At 42.4% G+C, this 20,543-nt stretch overlaps 1 protein-coding gene across 6 annotated transcripts in view; it reads right to left on the bottom strand.

Annotated features, from left to right (window-relative positions):
- Nucleotides 1–3,160: 3,160 nt before the first annotated feature.
- LOC126215355 (F-box/LRR-repeat protein 17-like) overlaps nt 3,161–20,543 on the bottom strand; it is a 110,425-nt gene continuing 93,042 nt past the window's right edge. For all 6 annotated transcript variants that reach the window (XM_049942043.1, XM_049942047.1, XM_049942046.1 and 3 more), the window contains one exon: nt 3,161–3,761. In XM_049942043.1, the coding sequence (XP_049798000.1) occupies nt 3,524–3,761 (238 nt within the window). In that variant the 3' untranslated portion in view covers nt 3,161–3,523. The remainder of the gene's footprint in view (nt 3,762–20,543) is intronic.

Raw genomic sequence — 20,543 nt, 5'->3', positions numbered from 1 at the left:
CACAGTCTAGGATTTCCGCAGAAAACTATTCACAACACAGATGGACAAAGTGACGAGACGGTCGACTGCAGAATGGCGCACTCGGAAGCCACACAGTGCAGTGGTTAGTAAATTGCGAGACTCGAGCCACCGTACCGGCCGGACAGGAATCGTACGTTCCGTCACCTTGCAAACCCTCGGTCCCAGAGAGCCACTGGAAGTTGGCCCACACAACCGAAGAGGGAGTAGACCTGTTAAAAGAACTACCAAAGAAAATCCAGGCATGTTCCCTAAGGGAGGGGAAAACGTACAGCAAGAGTGTAGAGATCCAGCACGGAAGGGAGAAGATATTGCGAAGGCTGGGGCCAGATGGTAGCCGAGCACGAACTCACCAAAAAGCAGCAAGCCCCCTGTGTGTGTGTGTTCTACCTCCAACGAAGTCCTTGTTAACTGAAAGCTCATTTTCTGATAGCGTTGTGGCTGTGCCCACCTGCAGCTCAGCATCTCTGCTACATGGTGAAGAGTGACTATCTTCTTCATAATATTGCTAGAATCAATAAAGAGGGTGGCAGATGATTTCTGCACATCTCAGAACCAATTTCAGAACACAAACTAAATTCAATTACTAGCAAATTCACCTTCATTAACAGTTTTTCCATCATCAAATCTGTTGTAAATTGAACTGTAGTAAGACACCACCTGTAAATCGTATGCTGCATCTCGACCTGAAATATGCTGCCCGATGACTGAAGTGAAGCGTCCAGAAGACGTGGCCGGATGACAGTGTAACACGAACACACACGCACCACTGGCCGTTACGTAAATAATTAGAGTCGCGATTCTTTGTGACACACAGAACGGTCACCAGAGAGCGTTAATCTCGTTTGTGTTTCGTGTCGTTATCGGCCCGGAGGGATATATAAGGGGCACAAACAGTGTCAGATGTCGAGTAATCTCTGAGGAGGACACGTATCCTGTGAGACAGCGATATCGGCACCTGACGAAGTTTGAAAGAAACCGCTGGCCGGCTAGTCGAGTCGTGCAGTACAGAGATTTGCGAGTCAGTCACGTCTGACAGTGAGCTGCGGGTCAGTCACGTGTGACAGTGGCCCGATGTCCGAGTGCGTGGGAACGTGAGGACAGACGTACTAGACAAGTTTCTGTCCATCCACAACCAGGGTTGCCACAAGTTTCCCCAAGTGAAATTCCCTGATATTTCCCCAATTTCCAGACAAGTTTTAGATTTTTCCCTGACAAATTTTGAGATCTCAAGGGTAAGTTAAAACGTAAGTCGACAACCGGTCTTTGCCGCAATGGTACAGGAAATAATAGTGTAAACGAGGAAATATCTAAAAAATGCTTGCAAGCAGATGGCGTTTCCTGATGTGAGCAAAAATCTTATGTACTAACATTAATATATTTTGTAATGAACTGATTGTAGATGGAGAAAGCAAGCCACACAGTATGTGTCTCATTAAGACCACTAATATTATTTCATTTCAATGAAATGAAACACATTTGGTGACAAAAGTACGCATTTCCTCGGAGTCGCAAGACAGATTAAAAATACGTTCACTGACTTTGGAATAAACCTCAGAAAAAAGTAGGCCTCTCGAAAGAAGTGTATAAGAATGGGAAGAATTGTGTAAATCGGCACTGTAGGTGACCACCGATACAACGTCGGTTCTACTACGTTCGTTATTGTCAATTATTACCCACTGCATTATATCTATTATTTTACAGGTATTTCGAGAAATATACGAGTACGTCGCGTACAAACTGCCAGCGACTGACACAATTTTCTTCTTCTCGTTGTCTGTACTTTCTAATATATTACCTACTTTTCAAGTGCCAAAATGTACTAGAACAAATAAAATGTCTATAAAACGCAACACTGTACAACGTGCTTGTGGTGAGACAGTTGCAATTCCTAAAATCCGTCGCCCGTGGCCTCCGGCCTGCCGAGGAGCACTGCAGTCCCGGTCCACGGATAAACCGTGCAAATTCGCTGCGTTAAACTGCACAGAAGCTGACCGGCCTGCGGGCAGATCGGTGAGAGTACATCTGACGAGTAGGGCTCGCACACTAGTGGCAACCGAATGGCTTCGGATCGGCAAGCCTCACCCGTTACGGGTACCCGCAGAAATCCACTCGTGTGGCCAGCTATTCACGAGCCGCAGACAGCGTGCACACACGACCACTCTCTAAGGCCAGTGCGTCTACAGTCTCCGAGAATCGGATCCGAACAAACCACTCCTCACGCCTCCCGTCGGGAGCTCCTAGGCTAGCGACAAAAAGTAGTGGCGGCACTGGCCGCGAGCTGAGGGGAGTGGCAGGAAGGCGAGGCGAGGCGAGGGAGTAGGGAAGGAGTGCACGTACTCGGCCGCATCCGGCCACCGACGACGTGCGACACCTCGGCAAACACACCGTTTCGTCTACTGAGACAAAAACGAGATTTTTCCAGTGTTTTGTTTTTTCAGATTTCCCTGATGTGTTTGGAATTCCCCGATTTCCAGAACCTGTGGCAAGTCTGACATCTGACTGCCACAAGTCGGGATCAGCCCGTGCACCGAGCACGGGCACACGTGACCCCTCCTCAGCTGCGTCTGCCGCCCGGGTCGCTGGGGAACTACTGTCACGTGCACGGGATGCCGTCACACAAATCACGACGGTTGTACGTAGGAGAAAATAATTTAACATTAAACTTTGGTGACATAGTCCGAACGTGTAGCTGAAGAAAATAATCTCGTCTTTAATCCATCCTAAATTTTACTTTAATGGTCTACAGTTCATCGGATAATGCTTCACATATTTTATCTTAGTTAAATAATCTTACACCACATTTATACTGAAATAATCCTTTATTTGTTCCTGCTTGTAACATTAACATTTTTCACCTCTTGAAATGGAGATACTCTTTAGATGCACTACTTTAAAATCTTCGATCCAACCAATTTAACTTTACCACTTACTTATCTTCGTACCCGACAGTGACTTTACGGCCAAAAACTGGTTTGTGTAACAAATAATAAATGCTGTACAGTATTACACTAGTAATGTGTGGTTCATTCGTAAAAGAGTCTGTCGTGTATTTTAATCACAAAGTGGTTCCTCTAAATGAAATTTAATATTTAAAAATGGTATCTAACAGTATCCTGATAAATATAATTAACACTTAAAATAACAAGGTAGCAGTCCTCATTTATTATTCTTTCACAGGTTTATAAAAACATAGAACTTTTTAAATTCGACTTACTGCAAAAAAACATTGTCAGTGCTATTTTCGAATTGCTACCTGGTCTGTGTAGCCATTTTATCATTTAAAAAAATTGTGTCATTGTGAATCCATTGTTGTTACAACAAGAATCAAACATTATTGTAGATTATTACAGCAGGTATTCAAACAACATTACTGTTTCTTTAAACACTTCCAAAATTATTTGTTATATTCCTTCAAAACAGTTTCCGCTTATGTTGACAAATACTCAGAATTGTACGTTCCTATAAGTTTCACATCATTTTTATACACACAGATATACTGCTCTCAACCTCCACCACAGTCACTGCCGCCGACGCTACCGTCGCTGTCGCCATCTTCGTCACTCTCCGAACGGTCGTCCGCCGCTTCGTCTGCCTCGCCGGGCCCTACGTCCTCGAGTGCCTCGAAGTAGAAAGGCTGTAGCTCGGCGTGGATCGTGCCGCGGATTACGAGATCGGGCATCTGCTCGGTCAGCCCGTCTGTGGCTCTGGGGTCACCTCGGCACCCTTCGACACTCACCTCCCTGTGACAGGAACGGGAGCACTGCTGTTACCGTGACAATGTGACCGACAAACTGAGATCCCTCTATACCGTGAATATTTGTACAACAGTATTGAAGGCTTTAAGTATATCTCCACTACTTAAAACCTCATCAATTCCTGACACTGCCTTTCCTGACACTTCCTTTTTACCGAGCAGCAAGCGTCTCCACAAAATCGAGAGATGCTCGCTGTTTGAAAAAGTCAGACCTTGACGAGGTTTTAAGGTGTAGAGATATAACTTTGGCAACAAAGATCCGTATTGTAAGGGCTACAGCCTTTCCAGTTGTTATATACAGATGTGAGACCTGGACCACTAGAAATGTGGAACGAACAGCGAAGAATAGACTCCTTTGATTTGTGGTGTTGGAGGAAACTTCTCAGAACCCCGTGGACTTCAAAGAGAATGAATAGGTTAATATTAGAGTAAATAAAACCAAAGTGCTCCCTGGGAGAACTGATGCTAAAACAAAAGCTGACCTACTATGGAGACATCATGAGAAGATATGTTTCACTGCAAAAAACTCTAATGCTGGGAAGATCAAAGGCACTAGAAGAAGAGGATGTCAGAGGATGAAATGAATCAATGGCATCACAGAAGTAATCTGCTCCAAACTGGAAAGCCTACAGCAGAAACTGCAGGACAAAAGAAACTGGCATGCTTTTGTTCAAGTGATCACAGAGAATTGGAACTGACCAAACAAAGAGAGAGAGAGAGAGAGAGAGAGAGAGAGAGAGAGATTGTTACAAAATTTTAATGTTGTTCTGGTCTTCAGTCCTGAGACTGGTTTGATGCAGCTCTCCATGCTACTCTATCCTGCGCAAGCTTCTTCATCTCCCAGTACCTGCTGCAGCCTACATCCTTCTGAATCTGCTTAGTGTATTCATCTCTTGGTCTCCCTCTACGATTTTTACCCTCCACGCTGCCCTCCAATGCTAAATTTGTGATCCCTTGATGCCTCAGAACATGTCCTACCAACCGATCCCTTCTTCTAGTCAAGTTGTGCCACAAACTCTTCTTCTCCCCAGTTCTATTCAATACCTCCTCATTAGTTATGTGATCTACCCATCTAATCTTCAGCATTCTTCTGTAGCACCACATTTCAAAAGCTTCTATTCTCTTCTTGTCTAAACTATTTATCGTCCATGTTTCACTTCCATATATGGCTACACTCCATACAAATACTTTCAGAAACGACTTCCTGACACTTAAATCAATACTTGACGTTAACAAATTTCTCTTCTTGAGAAACGCTTTCCTTGCCATTGCCAGTCTACATTTTACATCCTCTCTACTTCACCCATCTTCAGTTATTTTGCTCCCCAAACAGCAAAACTCCTTTACTACTTGAAGTGTCTCATTTCCTAATCTAATTCCCTCAGCATCACCCAACTTAATTCGACTACATTCCATTATCCTCGTTTTGCTTTTGTTGATGTTCATCTTATACTCTCCTTTCGAGACACTGTCCATTCCGTTCAACTGCTCTTCCAAGTCCTTTACTGTCTCTGACAGAATTACAATGTCATCGGCAAACCTTAAAGTTCTTATTTCTTCTCCATGGATTTTAATACCTACTCCGAACTTTTCTTTTGTTTCCTTTACTGCTTGCTCAATATACAGATTGAATAACATCGGGGAGAGGCTACAACCCCCTGTCTCATTCCCTTCCCAACCACTGCTTCCCTTTCATGTCCCTCGACTCTTATAACTGCCATCTGGTTTCTGTACAAATTGTAAATAGCCTTTCGCTCCCTGTATTTTACACCTGCCACCTTTAGAATTTGCAAGAGAGTATTCCAGTCAACATTGTCAAAAGATTTCTCTAAGTCTACAAATGCTAGAAATGTAGGTTTGCCTTTCCTTAATCTTTCTTCTAAGATAAGTCGTACATGAAAATTCATATTTACTCAGAGGAAAAAAAATCTTGAGGAAAGTGAAAAAGGAGGTGTGGCAGGAGCAGCAGTGCACGAAGAGGGGGAGTGGGGGTGGGTGGGGGGATGCCGGCATGGCGTGATGGGTAAGGGAAAGTGGCGGGGTGGGAGAGAAACTGATGGCAAGGGGGGGGGGGGGTGGGGGGTGGAGAGGTGCAGCAGCAATGATTTGCAAAGATATAAAGCCACTGGAATATGTTGTTCTTAATTTCAATCCTTAGATTGTATAAATAACATGCAGAAAGGACTCAGTTCTCGGAATTTTGGAGAACGTTCTCAAGTTCACACAAATAAACAAAGTGAGTATGGACTTCACCTGAGTGTGTTCCCAGCTTGAGTAAATGAGTGGGTAACCTTGCTCAACATTAAGAACATTCTCCGATTTCATACGAATAAACACAGCGAAGTTTCTCACGGGCAAAGAAAATTCTCCCCTTTTTGATATGAGCTCTGTAACATACTTCAAGCTGAGTAAATTCTGTAAGTTAAGTCTTACCAAGTTTTTTTAGTAAATTTAATAAATTTATGTTGCTCAGAAGCAATATTAAATAGAGAAACTGAGTAAGTTTATATGGGTTTAACAGTAAAAACATTATTAGGGTGGTGAACTTACTTCCCAAAAATCATTAAGGAAAAATGAAAACATTTTTGTGCTATTTACCAGACCCAAGTTTTCCAACTGGTGTATGGGAAGACAAGGTACAAACCAGACAAAACAAACCTTTTCAGATGTTCATCATATTTTCACACAGCACAGACGTTCCATTTTGCTATGCGAGAAATTAGTAGGCAAATCATAAAACTTAAAAAAAAAAAAAAGTTTATTACAAACCTAGTGAACTGTTTCTCATAACAAAACCACAAAGTACTTGACATGCCAACAGAATATTATGCGCCATTTAATCGAGATTACCACGTGTCAGAACACTCTCGAGTTACAATCCCGAGTAGACGATAATGTGAAGTATTCTTAAAATTTCACTCACATAATGCGTTCACCTAACATCGATAACAAAAAAGTTCCCTGCATGTCGAAAATTTGTCAAGATTATCAGAAAATGTATTTTCATAAACAAAATGAAATTTTATGCAACTCTTCCCAAACACAGTGATGCTACAGTACATATTTGTACACCGAATAGTTTGCATATTTCAGCAAGCTGAATGAAATGCAAGATAAAGAGTACGTTCCGTGCCCGGTGCAGACGACACGACATGGAGAACAGACTCGAGCAGGCGGTGAGATAGTGAGAATGAACTCCCTCGTCGGAAAATACGCTCTCAACATTTTGTTCGTACGATATAAAGAACTTTCTCAGAGAGCATTCTTTCACTCTGCGAATCTTCTCCAAAGAATGTTCTCTTTTTTATCCGTACGACCTCTTTAGTGTTTGCACCCTTATTCACTTCCTACAAAGCCGACAACTTCTCCTCTCCACTCCAGAATCACCTGTGCTAAGCATCCTTCAGACTTTCTTCCTCTCCTCCATTAAAGATAACTCGGTAGGCTTCAGTACACACTGTCATCGACAGCCCAAGTGCACCACACAGGCCACACCCCGAAAGTCTATCGGAATCGGTCCTGCACACTGTGTACGGCAAGAAGATTGGTGACGGGGAATGTGGAACAGGTAAAAAGAAGCAGATGCCATCCCCAGAGCCCAACAGTGACTTGGAGGTTTTGTCCAGGCCAGACAAGGTGCAGGAAGGACCATCAGAGGAAGAAATACTTGAAGGAACTGCAAAAGAAATCAGCAGAAGTACAGCATCAGCACACTTCACCTCAGGGAAGCAATGACACAAGAGTTTTAAGACTGTATCGGTGTAAGATGGCTTCAGCTACTAATTCAGATGTTAAAAGCATCAGTGTGAAGGATGTTCTTGTATTAGTAAAGTCATTTAGTGGAGCTCCAAACTTAGGGGTTTCACAGACAATGTGAATGCAGCATTTCAAGTAGTCAAATCAGACGACAAACCATTGCTACTTCAAAATATAAGTCTAAAATTATGGCAAAAGCTACAGCAAAATTAACTGTCCGGAATAATTATAACTAGAATCGAGTGAATATAATCGGGGAAGAAAATTATACAGTTAAGTGCGGCATAGGCTATTGTGCCTGTGGGCCTGTCAGGCCAGACGACACACGGGGAAAGCAATTGCATCGTCGGTTAATCGGACGGACGGAGTTTAAAAATCATTCGGAGAGGCCGTCGCCGGTGACAGGGGGAGCACGACTGTGAGGTGCGTCGAAACTGGTACGGATACTGGGACAGGATCGCTCCGTGCAGAGCCTAGCGAGTGACAGGATTCGGACAGCTGTACGAAGCCACGCCGATTAAATTAGGTCAGGTGCTACGGCAGAAGAGGCGTCGTGAGAGGAAAGTGCCCTACTCTCCGTGAAAGAAAGAGGATCTATTCCCGAGAGTGAAAGAAGTCTAAACTCTAAGTAACATATAGGGAAGATGACGATACTGTGTGCAGATGGATCACACGGCTAGAGACTGTGGAAAGCCAAAGAGGAACACGAGGGTAGACGGGTAGCGACACGTGTGAAGGCAGAAGAAGCAAAAGGCTCTCAGAAATTTTGTTACCACTGTGACAAACCGGGTCACACAAATGCAGACTTAAAAAGATAACCATTCGTGAAAAATGTACAAGGCTAGGCCCCAATTCGATGAGAAATTAGGGGCTGTGCCCGCAAGTAAAATGGAAAACTAAGAGAGTGTTACACGAGGAATACACATCTTACTGTGACAAAATGCCCAAATGTTAAGAGTCACAGATTTTGAAGCAAGAAACGAAATTGCAGTGGAATATTGCTACGAATTAGGAAGGGAGTTACAGTTATCAATAGATATCGAGGCACATAAGAAGTAGGTTTGATAAGTCGTGTAAAAAAAGAGAGAAAAATGTTTGTTTCGTAAATAACTCAATTTCTTTCTCGACATATTCTGCTTGGAAGGATATAAACTTGGTCCAGGGATCTACCAACTTTTTCATCCCACTGCAAAATACTTGTTGATTCCAATTATCACTTCCTCATTTGATGAAAATTTCTTCCCAGCAAGCCAAAGTGTCAAGTAAGGGAACAAGGTGAAGTCACTTTGGACTAAGTACGGTGAATAGGGTGGACGAGGAACCAATTCAAAGTCCAATTCGTGCATTTTTCACCACTGTTATCGCTGATGGGTGGGACGGTGCATTATCCTGGTGAAAGGACCCTTTTTTGTGGTTAAACGTGGGTCTTTTCTCCGCCAATACAAGTTTCAGATGATGCAACAATGAAGCATAAACAGGTCCAGCTATGGCTCTGCCTTTTTCCAAGTAATCCTTGGGAATCCCAAGAAACAGTGACCATCACCTCACCATCTGACAAAATGGTCTTTGCATTCTTCAGTGGACTGTTACCAGCCTTTTGTTAACTATTTTGTCTGCCATTTTGACTCTGATGTGTATTGATGGATCCAGCTTTAATCAATAACTGCAAATCAGGAAAAGATCTTTAAGATTGCGATTAAACACAGCCAGACACTGTACTGTAATAATGTGCGAGACGTGCCTTCGCTCGACGGAGCAATTGCGGCACCAACCTCGCTCGCAGCTTCTTCGTAGCAAATACTCTGTACAGGATATTAGGCACTCACTCAGTTGAGATGCTTACAGTCTCAGCAATCTCACAAATTTTTATTTGGCCATCTCGCATTACTGTATCGTCAATGGTTTCCCCTTTGTGGTTAACTAAATCGGATGACTGGAGCACGCTTTGTCTTCGGTGCTTGACCGACCACTTTTAAATTCGTTAAAGTGGTCTTTAATTACGGTGTGAACTTCATCCAATTCTGTTTTGATCTGTGCAGCTGTCCAACTCTTCAAATGAAAATGTTTGATAAAAGCACAAAACTCTGCGACTGAAAATGGAGGAAACAGTCAAGACACTGACCGATTGAGACAGCTGGAACACTGAACTGTACACTGTACATTGCTGAAATTCTTTACTTGATCCTCGGAATAATCAACACGAAGGCGCAACAAAAATGTTCCATCCTGGATATTTACCAGACTTATGAAACCACCTTTGTATCGGTGTTATACAACGAGAGAGGCTCACAAAGGAAGCAGTAATTAGCAGGGAAGATTTCCTTATTCTGAAGCGTGCAATGCAAGGTGCAATAGGTTAATTGGGAACCATCAATCTGTAATTACTAATAACAGGGAAATTGACAGTGAAGCACAACTTACATATCATAGGAACAGGAATGGATATTCCTTATGAACGTCTAGTAAGGAATGACTACCTGAGAAATCAAACAAAAAGTTATTATTAACTGTGGTGAGAGCACCATTAAAATACAGTTTGAAATATTCCACTACTGACAATAACCGAGACTGAAGCAATGCCGCTAGTCGGGCTGTAAATAATGTGGAAATGAACAGGAAAAGTAGATGGCGAAAAGGATCTATGAATATGAGGGTAAGCTCCACGTGACAGACATAAGATGAAAAAGTGTAAATCACAGAATGGTGAAGGAAAAAGAACAATATGCAAATCGAAGGCAAGTTGTGAGACGACATGTTATGAGTTACCTATAAGGCAAACTAGTGGGGCATCAGAAATTAATGTGAAAATAGCTCATAGCAAAGAAAAACATAAGAACGTGTGTAGAAACAGGGTTGAATCCCAGTAATGAAAAAGAAAAGATTATTCCCAAACAAGAAGAAAGTGTGCATACAGCCAAATTTATGGTACTAACAGAGCAAGAGAAATATATTTTCAGTGTACTAATTACAAGTGAGGCCAAGTGGAATCTGAGTACAGTGAAAGTCTTAGGCGAACTGATAACACAAAGTGACACCAACACGAGCCACACAGGGAGCAATTAACGGCATGAGCACACAAGGAAATCTCACTGCACAAGTTAGAGAAATGATGTGAATGGTCATTTGGATAAAGAAGACTGATATGAAGTGTATGGCATATGGTGAGGTATTTTATCTAAAAGGTGGCAATTTGGCATTCACAGAAATGGTAAGGCATGCATTCCCTATATTGCCAAAAAAACAAAGGAAAGGTACATCCATACAGAATACTGGAAGCACAAAAGGTGGTATTACAGGAGCAAATTGAGAAAACGGTTAATGGGGATATAATCGTTCAGAGTCCCTGAAAAGTACCCACGGACACCTGTGGGATAGGGAAATATAGAATGAAATCTCAGTGGGGGAAGCCTTCCCCATCCCCAACATAAGTGAGGTACTGGACAAACTGGGGAAAGCCAAGTATTTCTCCACTAGATTTTATTAGAATTTAATAGATTCAGCAGATAGAGGAAAACACAGCATTTACTGCAAATTATCAGCACTATGAGTCCAAAAGGATGCCAATGGAGCTAAAGAATGCATCAAGTATATTTCAAAGACTAGTGAATGTTGCTTTGGCAAGATTGCACGGGACAAAGTGTTTTAATGTACTCGGATGACTTAACTTGCTAAGGTAGTTCAGTGAAGGAATGTGATGAGAAGTTGCAGGAAAATATTGGATGGTTTAAGGGCACCTAGGTTAAAGTTACACCAGATTGTGTGAATTTCTGAGAAAGAGATAATATTCTTAGGACACAAAATAACAAAGAAAGATGTGGAGCCAGGTGAGCATAATGTGAAGAGGTGGAGAACAGTTCTGAAATCCGTGACAGGGTTTAAAGGATATTTAGGGGTGGCTGGATATTAAAACTGTGAATCCACTGTATAAATCGCTGAACTGGGAGATCTGCCACAAGCAGCATTTGAGGAACTGAGAGATTAGTAAATCCTCCCATACTGAGCTACCCAGATTTCAAGAAACCGTAACACTGGCGCTACAGATACCAGTGCATAACTGTTCAGAGCAGTTCTGTCACGAGGGGAGATAGATGCAGATTTGCCAGTCAACTGTGCTCCACGGTTGTTGGATAAGGCTGCAACTGAGGTAGAGTGCTTAGCAATTGTATGGCCACAAAACAGTGCAGACCACACATTTAGGAAGATTTTACCATAGTAACAGATGACGAGCCACTGACACGGGCTTTTGGTGTCGAAGGTCTGTTGCCGAGATTACTGAAATGGTGGTTGGAACTAGACGAATATTCTTATTACACTGTGTATAAACCCAGAAATCTCTATGCAAATGCTGATACATCGGTGGTGGCCCGTGGTATCTGAAGCTGGGTGTTGCACCAAAGTTTCAATGCTACATTTTTATACGAGACGGTTACAAGGAAGAAAATTCTTTTATCGGTGCCTCGCTTCCTGACATTTGTTACGATTTAAACATCCTGACAATTCGTGCTGTATGAAGACCAGAAAATTCAATTTTTTAAATCCAAGTTACGATCCTGAAAAAAGTGAGAAATATATCTGACAGAAAAATATCTGTAGCAAAGAGCATGCTACGATTTATCAACTATCTAGAAAAACTATTGAATGAGCTACATTCCTAGTAGAACTGAAACACACTCGTCATTTAATGGACTTGTCTTACACGTATTGAAACTTTGCCATTCCATTTTTCACTGACAAACTCTTCAGTCACACACCAATTGCAGTCTGTAATCTGCATCGCGAGACCTCTTTTGGCGGAAAGCGTCGCCTATTTTCAAAGTTGAAAAGCAGCCTTTCGGTTCGACCGATGTCAAGGGAATTGTGAGAATTACCTTCAACAGTTTAGAGTACTTAGTGAACATCTTCCCTGGGTTGTTAGTTGTCAGACTCAACTAGACTAACTGCACCAGATAATGATCTACATTCTCGCGCTAGGTAGATAAAAGATAGTTAACAATATAGTTTCAGATTATCCAAAAATGATGACAATGAACACATTTCCTTTAAGATATCTTTAGGATATCTTAAAAAAGTACAAGGGGAACTTAACACAAAAAAAAACAATGAAGCAGCTACAAGATGATGTGAAAAAATACAATGATCTATAGCATCAATCACGTTGCACACCACCTTTGCTTTTCTTTTCTACTCACATCAGGCTATTCCAACTTCCTTTTCTTCACTGATAAATCAGTAGATTCATTAGTAATCAATAGATTCATTGCCACTGGTGATACCAATTACTTCTCAAATCTCGATAACATTTATTTTAAATGTTGAAATGGTCTTATGGGCCAGCACGCATTGATTCTCTGTACTGTAACTGACCAAACAGAACTCTGGCGAGTGGCAAAACTTAACTAGAAAATTCCAACCGATAACTGAAACGGGTACCGTGTGGCCCCCGCTACATAAGTTCTGAGGGTGCTCGCATTGGACAAATGAAACGTGTAAAATAAATAAAAAATTACACGCAACTTGTGGCGGCTCTACAATTTTAATTTATAACAGTTGCTGTTCCCCAGCAGGTAAATGTCTGTGCTCACTAATAATTAAAGATACGACTGAAACGAACATTTTTATGACCGAGAGCCTGGCAAATTGTAGTTTCACTTCTTATAGAATCACCTTCCAGTATGTGATTTATACATTCTTGGAGTAACGAACTGCATTTATGAATTGAGATCGAAAAATCCACCAGACAAGATCGAGGGAAATGCTTTCTCACTAAGTCACCGAGGATAGTGGTCCACTACGCACTCTACGAGAAGAATGGACATATTCTCTGAAAACTCTAAATAAATAAGTAAATAAATAAATCGTACTGCAATTGGCTGATGCCGCCTCGCTCATTATAAGATTAACTTCATCAGCATAGCAATGTACACATTCTGAATTAGGACAATTTTTACACAACAGTTTGTACCCCACCCGAGGAAACACCCATAACAGATGCCTCGTCACAGGTCTGTGCAAGTAATTTTTGGTGAGTCTGATTCACTCTTTGCCTATTCAGTTCTTCTAGCAAAGTCGCAGCTAACATCTGCGCACCGTGTTCACAAGGAGACAGCAGACTCTGGAGCCTCTGTATTTGTTTACCTCTCAATATGTAACAGTATACAACAGCCATCTGAAATATGTTTGATACATCACTTGTTTCATCTGCTATAACAGCTAAAAATTACGATTCCTTATTTGCTTTGAAATTTCTTCTTGGTATACATCCAACATAATTTGGAAAAGTTCACTTTGAATAGTTTTGAAGGTTCCTTTGAAAACAGTTGCCTTACCCAAATTATCTTTTAGTGCTGCATTCAATCCAGAAGTAAAATTAGTCGGGGTTTGATAACAATTCAGTTTTATCACAATCCCTTAAGGCCAATTTGAAGGAACCACAGAAACAAATTTTTTAATATATTTAGCCCTGACCTATTACACCTAACTTCTTCTACTACGCAAACTGACGTGGAGGGAGGAGAAATGAACATACGGGGATGGTACTAAGATATCAGCCGTATCAGGACTTTGTGCAGAATAAGTGGTGACGAGGGATAATGTGCACGCCACAGGACTCGACCCTGGGATCTTCCACTTACTAGGTAGTCGCATTAACCACTGCGTGACCCGGACAGACCATTTATCACAAATGCACGGACTATCTCAGCTGACCTGCATTCCCATCTTGTGCCACCTATCCACAGCCCCGACCCGTGTCCTCCACACTCACTAAGTTTAGATCCCTGCCGGAGATCGAACATAAATGTGCATCTGCACCGAAGGTTGCGATTTCAGTGCCCGTCGCGGCAGATTGGTTATACAAATGTGTGACGTCTGTTCTTTCGGACACACCATTCTCGGCAATTTTCCTTCTCGATGCACTATTCGGTTGTTCGGCTACAGTGACAGTTCCAAAAAGTGGCAGTCCCAAACAATTTTGTATTCGAGCAGCTGAAGATTCGTGCATTTACACTTTGGAACTCAGACGGTTTATGTCTGTAACCCTCGCTTTTGTCCACATGGGTTCAACATCATACAGGCATGGGAAGCAAAATAATGCATTTTTAAATTCACAGCCACACAACCAATCATTGTTTTTACAAATATCCATTTTAAACGCTGTCCTAAACTGTCAATTTCCAGTATTTATATTTTGCACGGTGTTTAAAACTGGTCACACTCCACAAACTAGGAAATGTGTGACTAGTTCTCACTGTACAGAACGTATTATACGCAACAGTGCACAGAAAAAAATGAAGTATCGAGAACCGATACACTCGATCACCTCGAAACACCACAACTTATACACACGAGGTTCTCAGAGATAATATTTGTAATTGCGATAAATAAAAACGTCAGGACTTCAGTAACAGCGACAATTGCAATATTCCAGCCATTTTTCCAAATGCCACTACATTAAATCTGCGCTCAATTTACAACTGAAAAACTATAAACTCCAGTTATGCTGACGAGTAAAAATTCTCTCCGAATTTCTACCTTTAAAACTAATTTGTCAACAAAACAAAACTATCACAACCGATGTTAAAAGATCGGTACTCGTAACATTGTGGGTGGTGGAATGCCGCGCTCTAGTGGCCTCGATTACAAACGAATGAGAGAAAGCTGGCAGACACGTCGTCCACAGAGCGGTGCCACCTGGCGGGACATTCGGAACTGTCTCCAGTCAGGGAGTTTGCGTGCCGACTGCGTTACTCTCCGACGTCACCGGCACGCGAGCCACCTGTCGCCACGGACGGGCGACGACTCGACTCGACTCGTACCCGCTCCGAGTACGGTGGTGCGCACTGTCTGCACAGAGTTGGAGTGAGAGAGAAAACCCCGAGTTTGCAGCATTTTCACGTCTGTTATCGAGGTGATGAGATGTCGGGTAACCGGAGACAGTATATTGTAACACCTATTACAGCATATATTAGGCTTCCTAGGCCAAATAATATACGAGGAAAGTGGACATACGAATGTAAAATTACTGGGAGTCGGGCAATATTGCAACAATAATGTGCATCCCCACTGTGACGCGTTGAGCCGAACGTGGTCAGACGATGTAGAGGGCACGAAAGTACGAGACACAGAGTGGTTAGGGAAAATTAAGAACGTGTGAAGAAAATGAACTAGACATAGAGGAAATGGTCAAACTAGTGTTAGGCAGCCATCAGAGGATGCACAGAACCTTAGGCCAAATAGAAAACTATAATTAGTGGAAAGGCATGAAAAGAGGAACACATTAGGAATTATTATAAATGTCAAAGAAATAAGTTCAAACAGAGAAAAGGGTACATAAGTTATTAAGGATCCGGAAAACTGTGACGACAGAATTTCACTGACAAATGGGGTGCTCGAGAGAACTTGTAGGACACTGGTGGAATATTTGTGACACTTCGTTAGAGAGGACCACTGTAATTGGAATATATGGCAACAGTATACTGTTTCTATATTTAATATGCCTCACAGTAGCAAAGTATCGACGAAAATAATCAGTTTTTGAATAAGACAAGTAATCGGACGGATAAAAAAATCTATTCACCGAGTGGTGGCAGGAGAACACACGTAAAAAAGGTATTACGGTTTGCGAGCTTTTGGAGCCACTCGCTGTTTCTCCTAACAGAAGGGTCGAAGGAGAAGGGAGAGCAGTGAAGGATCCTTCTCCTGGCAGAAGGGTCGAAGGGGAAGTAAAAGCAGTGAAGGAGGAGGACTGGTAAGGTTTAGGAAAAGGAGTAGAGTTTGGAGCAGTGACGCAGAACCTCTGGTCGGAGGAAGACTTACCGGACAGGACGAGAAGGAGAGACTGACTGTTATAGACTGCAGTGGACGAGATTCAAAAATCTGACAGCTGAAACACAGTAGCTACGGTAATACGAAAAACAGAATACTGCTATAACGTCGTGCACGAGCTAATAAATGCGGAAAGCTAAGTGCACTGTATGTGATAGAGGTGGGATGGGGATGGCAAAAAATAGAAGATTAGAAAATGAAAGACGTGGAAAACTAATCTATCCAATTACTTATATTTTCACAGTAGCAATGGGTATACATTGTTGGCATAAATTTATGGGAGACAAGTACACATTCCAGGAGTCCTAAAGACAGAGGAATGAACTCTTATGTATATCAGCCAACTAGAATGCAGCAAGCAGCACATCCAGTAGCACAAGAAAGGATAAAAGAAATGAAGGAAACCAGTAAGACTCACACGACGAGTCGGAGAATCGAAGAATATTTAGGACGCTTCTTTGGTTTGACGAAACCGTTGGAAGGCGTCATTCTGAGAAGCTAGCTGCACAATTCCACGGACCGTACAAAGTGATTGCAGTAGACCTATCCGATGTGACAATTGCGAAATCCCAAAATTAAAACTTTTCTGTGCTGTGTCCCACTGTCAAGTGTTCAGACTATTTTGTTTCGCTGTAGCTACCGCAGCAGGGGTAGCTTATCTATATACGTTACCAGAATGGCCGTTTCATCAGTTAAAAGGTGACCCCGAAAACTTTACTCGGCAACAACATCGGGCCCCTATCCGTCAGCACATTTTCGTACGAGCACAGTCGAACACTGAAGTCTCTGACCGCTGGACCGGTGCTAACAATCGATACGACGAGGACACCGCCTCCACATTCGCCTGACCTCGACCCGTGTGATTTTTTTCCTGTGGGGGGCTTTGTAAAAGATCTCGTCTGCTTTGTGCCACTATCTAACGATCTGCCAGAGTCGAGACACGGAACTGAAGAGGCTGTCGTTGCTTCCATTACTCTGGACTTATTACCCAAAGTGTGGGAAGAATTGTATTTTAGGTCGAACTGAATATTTGTATAAAAAACTGTTATAATATACCACTGAAACTGGAACATTCCTTTACAGGCAGACTGTACTTTAACACGGACTTTATTATCGACATTGAGGACAGGAACTGATTAACGTCAGCTACGTGCAGAGCAGTTGTGTCATGTTATTCGATACGACAGCTGCAGTGACAGAGTGACAGGATGCAGCGCACACACACTGAACATCACTTGCTTCCTGACTCAAAGCACTGTGGAGATGCATCAGGACCTTTATTTCAATACTTTACGACACGGTGTACATGCGGACAATTAGGGAGGGGGGGGGGGGAGGGGAGGGGAGGGGAAGAGAGAGAGAGAGAGAGAGAGAGAGAGAGAGAGAGAGAGAGAGAGAGAGAGAAGAAAGACGTGGATTTTCACCCACTAAAAATACACTTTTTCAGGGTGAAAATGTACTATACCCTGAGAGAAAGTACATTTTTCCTTGTTAAGTGCCAGTATATTTTCCTTCGGAGCTGTAAAACTTTTCAATTCTTTGACTGGTAAACGTTTTATACACCAGCACAGAACTTCCAGCACTTAAGGAAACAAAATCCAGCAAGAAAACAATGCGTTCTGGAAAGCTCTTTGATGTGGGGCAACATAAACATTGTATATATTGGTATTACAAAAGTATAAATACGAATTCCAGCACATACAGCACAGTAGCTTTCGGAGCAGTGAATTTTAGACTGTGCTGCACAATGCACTTCTGTTAGCCAATCGTAGCTCGTGTCACACAATCTCGACAGCCGATGACAGCAGATATTCGGAGCACTGTACAGAGAAGACGACACAATTTACTGGTAAAACGAGCAGGAAAGAAGCAAACGAGTATTGCGACGATTGCGACATATCCCCCTAAGTGTGAGAAAACTTTGACCCTTTCGTCAGAAATCCAATTATGTGTGAAATTGCTGAACTAATCTTTCACTTTTTTTTGTTTTCTAAGGATAATTATACTTCTGCCATTGTTTTTGCATAATCTGTAATCTACGAAAGAACTGAAATAAGTATGAGAAACTAAACTTGAAGCTTGGTCTTTTTTTTAGGATGTGTCAAACACAAATGCACCATTAAAATTTTAAATAATGGCATAAATGGCTGGTCTTTTTTAAAGTAGCTGGCTCTCAAAATGTTTGAGTTTCGAATGACAGTGAAACACTTCACGATTTAAGAAATTCGTCGCATATTCTCACACGTAACATAATTCGTCTTGTGTAAAAGGAAATTTACTTTGAAAGCAATGCTTCTCAAATCACCATTCACAATATTTTCCCGCAGCTTGTTAGAAATGTAAACACCTGTGATGTCACTCTCATCGAAAGAAATTTGTTCTTACAAAGTTTTCACAGTCTTAAGTTTTGCTTTGGTGTTATTCTCTGGTTTATGTTTTACTGCTGCAGTATTATTCTGCAGGAGTGGGCTAAAGTAAAATTATTTGTTAGAATATCAGTTCTTATCAGTCAAAACTACAAAAATTGATCTGAAAATTAAAACAATGAAAAATTCCCAAAATTCTAACAAATTGCTGGACTTTTCCCACATAAAAAAGTTCCCCCATTTTTTCTAGATTTCCTGGTCGTGAGAACGAGCACGTAACTCCACAGAATACAGACTGCCACGCAACTGTGATACCAAACAGGAGAACAGCAGCTGTTGTAATTCAGGGAAGTAGCAGTAATTCTGACTGACATTTCATCAAATGATCACTCTGTGCACAGGGACTGCACCAACACTTGCCACACTTTGGGACGGTACCGTGTCTACGAACATCTACAGTGACATAAATGGTTGCACTAGTGCGTCGTGTGCAATTTCCTATTCAGACACAAACCACTTTCCCAGCACCCTTTCAACAAATATAATCCTTCCGTGCACCTTTCCTAATAATATTTTTGCCTGATCACCATTTTTCATATCGCTTCTTATTATTAACCATTAATGCATATATAATGTGATGCACTCAAGACGTTTGCTACTAATCTTATAAGCAGATACTACACAGCTATCTCTCTCTCTCTCTCTCTCTCTCTCTCTGTCACAACATTATCTTACATTTATCCTTATTTAACACAGACACAGAACTGCAAGAGAAGTTATTTATTTTCACCACATGCTATCTGAGAACGGAACACAGATAAAGCCCGAGTGCTTCTCTATTTTTGAACCCTTTGCCAAACAAATGTGAACTGCAGGAAAAGGATAGGTTACAATTCACCATAAATACGACACGTTAACATCTCAGCCCATCCCTATGCCACTCCCCGTCCTAGGCCACAGCTACAGGGATCGTACCACTGTGGAGACCCTGGTGCAGGAACAGCCCAATCCACCTCCCAGCACTTCCAATTCCAGTTCCGTCACAGCCTCGTCCCAGCCCATCAGAGGCCAGGCCGTCCGAGAAAGCAGCCACGTCATCTACCAGCTCTGCAATCACTGCACAGCTTTCTGTATCGGTACGAGACGAACGGGCACCGCCAAACTGGGAGCGAGAGCGAAGTAGCACCACGTGGTACAACTTGCAGCTGAACATAACGTGCCGGATTTTGACGGCTGCTTCACTACTCGAGCCGTGTGGATCCTACCCTCCACCACCAGCTTTTCCGAACTGCAAAAATGAGCATTATCCTTACGAGACATTCTCCACTCCCGAAATTATACCTGCCTGAACATACAGTAACCTACTGTCGCTACACCCTCCACCTTACGGTTTCCATCCCCTCTGCCCTATCACCTCCTCCCTTTCCGTGTCCTCTCACCCTCACTGTGTGCCTCCCTCAGCCAATGCGCCTGACCATCCTTTCCCCTCCCCTTCTCCTCTTTTTCACTCTTCCCCCTCCCCTCCACCTCCCAACACTGCACCTGCCAGTATTGCCGAACCTCCATCTAGTCCCTGCATGCCCCCCCAGTCTTCTTCTCTCCCCCCACCTGTTGTTGTGGTCTTCTGCCCTGAGACTGGTATGCTGCAGCTCTCCATGCTACTCCATCCTGTGCAAGTTTCTTCATCTCCCAGTACTTACTGCAACCTACATCCTTCTGAATCTCCTTGGTGTATTCATCTCTTTGTCTCCCTCTACGATTTTTACCCTCCACGCTGCCCTCCAATACTAAATTTGTGATCCCTTGATGCCTCAGAACATGTC

The sequence above is a fragment of the Schistocerca nitens genome, chromosome 12 (genome assembly GCF_023898315.1).
Source record: "Schistocerca nitens isolate TAMUIC-IGC-003100 chromosome 12, iqSchNite1.1, whole genome shotgun sequence".
In the NCBI taxonomy this organism is placed as follows: Eukaryota; Metazoa; Arthropoda; class Insecta; order Orthoptera; family Acrididae; genus Schistocerca; species Schistocerca nitens.
Note: the sequence above shows the minus strand (reverse complement) of the source record. Positions and strands in the feature narration are given on the sequence as shown.